This window comes from Nestor notabilis, unplaced genomic scaffold (genome assembly GCF_000696875.1).
Source record: "Nestor notabilis isolate BGI_N333 unplaced genomic scaffold, ASM69687v1 scaffold1722, whole genome shotgun sequence".
NCBI lineage: Eukaryota > Metazoa > Chordata > Aves > Psittaciformes > Psittacidae > Nestor > Nestor notabilis.
In genome coordinates this window covers 24,485-29,902 of record NW_009919515.1, presented here as the reverse complement: position 1 = coordinate 29,902, position 5,418 = coordinate 24,485, and the positions used below count along the sequence as shown (strand labels likewise).

The window sequence follows — 5,418 nt, the reverse complement described above, 5'->3', positions numbered from 1 at the left end:
GAGGTACAATTACAGAGGCATATGACAAGCTTTCATGCTTGAGTGACTTGAGAACCGATGACATGGCTTTAAACAGCAATCCTTCCTACCTCCGGTCACAAAATAGCAATAAGTCAACTGATGCAGTGTTGTAAAATCATGATTTATTCCTTTGCTTTGAATACGTGAGAGTGTGGTATGATGTTCTGGTAGACTACCACAGCAGGTGCACTTGGGGCTGAAACATCTAGGGCCTGCCTCTAGCATGCATAAAATCAATGCTGTAGCTCCTTCCTGGAAAAGCCTTCCTGGAAAAGCCATCCCCAGCACTTTAATAATTTATAGGAAGACTGGATTAAAAAATTATTTGTACTGAAACTCATACAGTGCCATGCAACTAATAATAATACATGCAGATGCAGTGATGTGTGAGAAAACAGTGCTGTGCAAAAACATACAGAATGACATTTAGGAAAGGTCTTCCTTTTACAGCTAAAGTGAAACAACTAACAGCCACCTCTGAACAGATCAATTCCTTTGTTTCATTCATCTTTTCACTTAATCCAAAGCCATATAATTTGTTTCTCTTTCATAGTTTACTGTTCAAAAGCCAGAAATGGTAATTTTTGCTACAAACAGATCTTACAGAGCATAATCCTTCAGGCTAGCTGAATCCATCTCACTCTAACACTAAGCCTGAAGCAAGCTGTGAGGTTGCTGATAATCACATTATTAAAGTGGTTGGAAAGTCAAGCTAATAAAAGAATCAACAGTTAGGGGAAATAATGACCCAGAAGCTACAACAGAAAAGGAGTAGTGGGAAGTTTAAACTTACATCTTCATAGTAATTGGTAGGGCAAATAGACAAAGATCTCCACCAAAGGAGTTTTTGAAGGGGGTAAAACCACAGCAAATCAATTTAAAGAAAGATGCAAAGAATACTTAATAATTGCAAAAAACCAGAAGATTTTACAAAACAAGGCCTGCTTGGCTGAAATAAAATATAAGCTGACAATTGAAACACACCCCTTACCTTTTTTTTTTTTCCCTAATTAAAAAACTCTACTCAACAGCTTAAAATGGGCAACCTTCTTTTCTCTTTCTCTTTTTTATCTCCAATGTAAACCTTAAGTACAACGAAAGCATGAAATTTACAGGGCAAAAATGCTGGACAAAGAATTCTTGCACATAAAAAGTGTAGTTATCCTTTCCCGGCCCCTCACAAGAAGGGTGAGGAGAAAGTGAGCCAGGCCTTGAATTATGCCTTTTGTTATCAGTCACTGCCCTGAGATAGTGAACCGAAACAGAGCTGATAACTTGAAGGTGACATCACAAGCCAGTCTTCATGAACTGACATAAACACTTGATATTCAGTTAACCCCAAAGATAAAGAACAACTCCCTTAACAGAAAGTTGTACTTGATAGCGCTATTTTTGAACAAATAATCTTTTCAAGTATCAAGCTGTAACTTAGGAATATTAAAATACGACCTTTGCAACAAAAAGCACCAGTCTGATGTGTTTTGTACACAACAGCAAGCACAAGGCTACCAAATGCTAATGTCCAAATATACTCCATTTGCTTATTTGTATTATATTAAGCGATCCAACATTTTAAAGAAGCCAAAAACATTTAATCATTCTTGGCAAGTCAATTAAATTCATTCAGGAGATAATGAGAAGTGTTTAATTTACTTTTAAAACTACACTGTCCTGTAAAGAAGCAAGCCTCATCGCATCAGTCCTGTTCTGTTTATGAAGGAGATTAGCAGGTAGCAGCTGTCTCTGAAGTTCCCGATAAACCAAGTCTATTTATCTGTTTATCAGAACTCACAAGTGCAAGTGAAGATTAACCCAGTCCTATATCAAATGTGGATCCGACATGATGTGGCAGTAATTTCATTTAGCTATGACTTAAATAATGCTAGTAGACTGAAGAAATAATCAGAAGAAAGTGAAAATGATGTGCTATCTCTTTTTGGACTTGACCTGCAATCTATTATTTACATTCACAGCTTGGAGACATTCTTCAGGACATCCAAATGCCATTACTAATGTTTGCTATTGCTACTTATCATTGTCCAGGAGAGCAGTATAAATTTTCAAGTGAAAACACCATCAAGGTAACTACTACTTCATGAAAAGTTTAGAATAAACAGCTGAATTTTGAACAAAGTTAAAGCTTCTTACAACCAGCATATTATATCTGTTGTTCTGTAATGACTTCCAAAGAGTTTGGAATGTGAACAAAAAAATAAGGTGGTCTGGATCAGTCCAGTATGATGCTGATACCTCCTCTTCTCATCATATATAGCAACTGAGATCAGCTGAGATGTCCAGCCTAACAGAAGCAAGTCTTACAGGGATCCAAATGCAGTCTGAGAGTACACTTCCAAATCGTATTAAGTAGACGGACACCTGCCCAACTGCAGGATAAATCTTCCACAGGCACAGAGCTGCCACTGTGATTCCGATCTCCTCTCTACTAAAGCAATAAAAGACTAGGGCCAGGTTGCAACATCCAATTCTTCCCTTAGCCATTCTGGGGCTGGGGGAGGCCCAGATAGAATACAGACATTTCCTAAGATAAAATAAAATCTTTGGTGGTTAAAATAATATATCATAAACTAGTAATTTGAAGACTGCTTATACTCATTCACTGCTTTTCTGGTTTACAGCTGCTTGCGTGGCCTCTGCTTAGATGACCCCATATTTCTTTTACTCCCCAAAAAGGAAAATAGTAAGGCAGTTCTGGTTACTACCACCAAGGACTGTAAAACCTGTCAGCCTTTTATAGCGGCTCTGAGTCTTCTCCATCTTCAATTTACTTTTGACTTAAAAGAATTTAAAGGGGGTTTATCCACTAATTAGAATCTGAAGTGTCTGTGCACTCCCTACGTGCACATGTATGTGTTGGAAATCAGACCTGCAAGTCTTTGAAAAATATTAATTTTCACCACTATATCCAATCTTAAACCTATGTGTTGAAAACAGCTGTTCATTTATTTGGTAGTACAAGTAACAGTGTTCAGGAGCATAAAGTTGATTTTCCACCATAGAAAGCATATTAAACAAAATTATTTTATGCAGTACTATTGAAAAAAATAAAGGTAATTTTAATGACTGTGCTTAACAGGCTAACAATTCTGCATAAAAATTATACTCTATGTGGAAGTTCTTTATAAAGTGTCGGTCTTATAGTAATGCAAAATTAACCTTCGGAATATTTTCAAAATAGAAGGTATTTTAAAAACTCATAAGATTATGTGAAGAATAAAAACAACATCTGAATATTTAGGCGCACTTCCAAACCGAAACTCAACATTCTTTTATTAAGCAGTCTAAGCAGGCATAAGGGAGGAAAAAAAATAAAAATTAATGTAGCCTAAAAACCTTTAATAAAAAATATGCTATTTTGAGTTGTACATTATTATCAGTCTGAAGAGCTGCTCCAAATCAGAGATATTACAGTATGCACTCCCAAACCACTCTAAGAAAGATGAATCTACCTATTACCAGGTTAGGAAAGCTGCTATTATGATGGACCCTCGATTTCTTTCAAGTAGCTCCAATGGCATAAGCCACAAGTGAATAATAAAGATCTTATAATAGCCCTTAAGAATTCTTTTTAGGTTAGAAGGCACAGAAATGAACTCAGGAGAGTTAAAGAACTCTCATCTCCTGATAAGAAAAATAATTAACCTGACTTAATGTATCTGAGTAGGTCTTATATAAATCAGACTTTTGTACTTCAAGAGCCAGACTAAAACCATATATCAGAAGAGTATGTAGATATTGTCTTATAAGTACACATGGAACATATCTAAAACCACAAAGGTCTGCAGGTCATTTTGCAAAATGTTCAATATATTCTACTTAAAAAGAGATGTGTGAAGTACTTACAGTGCTTAGTTTGCTAGAGGTAATAATGATTCGTCTCTCATGCAACATACTGGCATAAAGTTGCAGCATGTTGTTCACATCCACAGCAACAAAATATTCAGTGAGGTTTCTCTGTTTAAATAAATAAGATGTTAACAATACATCAACAACAGTAGCTAAGTGGAACATTTCATATATTACTTAAAAAATCATTCTGTCCAATCAGTAGGTGGGGGAAAAAACCCACCCAAATTAAGAAAGAAATCCCTCTGAATTAAAATTTGTCTGCCTTAAAAATAATTGATTGAGTTTTAAAGCCAATGAAAATCTTATTTGGTGTAAGTTATTAGTATTTTGCTCATTCAATTATGTTTATCAATTTAGACTCGTGTCCTCCCTCCCCTGTTTTATTGGGTTTGGGGTTTTTTTTAAATTTGAAAAATATGACATTTTGCATTACATCAATAGCACCATATGCTAATTAAGGTAACCATTACTCCTGACCCAAGAACAGATCTTCCACCACTGCAATAACTATTCTGTCATAGCTATAATAATAAAAATGTGCCAGGCTCTCCCAAAATCAACACATTTTATTTTACTTCAAGTACAGCAAAACAGCTTGTTGAAAAACACCAAGTGTTTGCTTGAGCTCTATCTACCAGGACATCAAATGTCCAGCAGCACTGGTAGAAGGTACTGGGTCATTCCTGCAGCCACCCTTTTCACCTCTAACAAGAACCCCACCGCCACTCCCACTGTGGGGCTGGATGAAAGCAAACTCACCAGCACCTCTTATTCATAGTTCAGACAACTCAAAAGAGGGCGGGGAAGAAAAAAAGGTGGGGGGGAGGATCTCTTTTGTTCCAGCTGAACTTAAGAGTATTTCTGCATGTCACAGTGCAGAGACATATCCAAGTTCTGAATAAACTAACACACCAACCAGCAAAAATTACTAGGACAACAGCAGATTTTTGTAAACATTATACAATATGTATCAAAATATACTAATACACCCTACAATATACAAAACATTTAATTTCACACATTCATTATCACATCTGCAACCAGAAGTCTTACTCATGTCTTCTCAGGAATAGCATATTCCTGAATGTTAATATAGGAGGTCTACCAACTCTGTGCTCCAACCCAAGGATAGAAATCAGAACAATGGAATCGTTAGTCTATTCTGGATGTGGACAACACTTGGCAGCAAGGCAACACAACCCTGAAACAAACAGTGAGGGCGAGACAAGTGGTAAAGGATTCAGGGCAGGGTGACCCTGCTGACTGTTGGCACCTCTCCTGTGGGGACCAGGACATTGTAGCTGGCTGCGGCCTCTCCAGCTCATGGCCCTCCACTGTCAGGGAGCGTGGCATGGGGCAGAGCTACTGATCACCTGGTTTATCTCCTTACAGACTCCACCATATGAAATGATAACTTTAGTTAAAGCTTAGATGATGATCAGGAGGTTGACCTTCCTTTTGGATATATTATTAATATATAATATTAAATAAAAAAAATATATTGAAAAGAGAAGTGAAGATCCAGTGGCT

General features: G+C 36.9%; 1 protein-coding gene across 1 annotated transcript in view; it reads right to left on the bottom strand.

Annotated features, from left to right (window-relative positions):
- Positions 1-5,418, bottom strand: part of DENND1B (DENN/MADD domain containing 1B) — an 87,219-nt gene that overhangs the window by 63,175 nt on the left and 18,626 nt on the right. Inside the window, exon 7 of the mRNA XM_010010250.1 lies at positions 3,883-3,993. Within this exon, the coding sequence (XP_010008552.1) occupies positions 3,883-3,993 (111 nt within the window). The remainder of the gene's footprint in view (positions 1-3,882; positions 3,994-5,418) is intronic.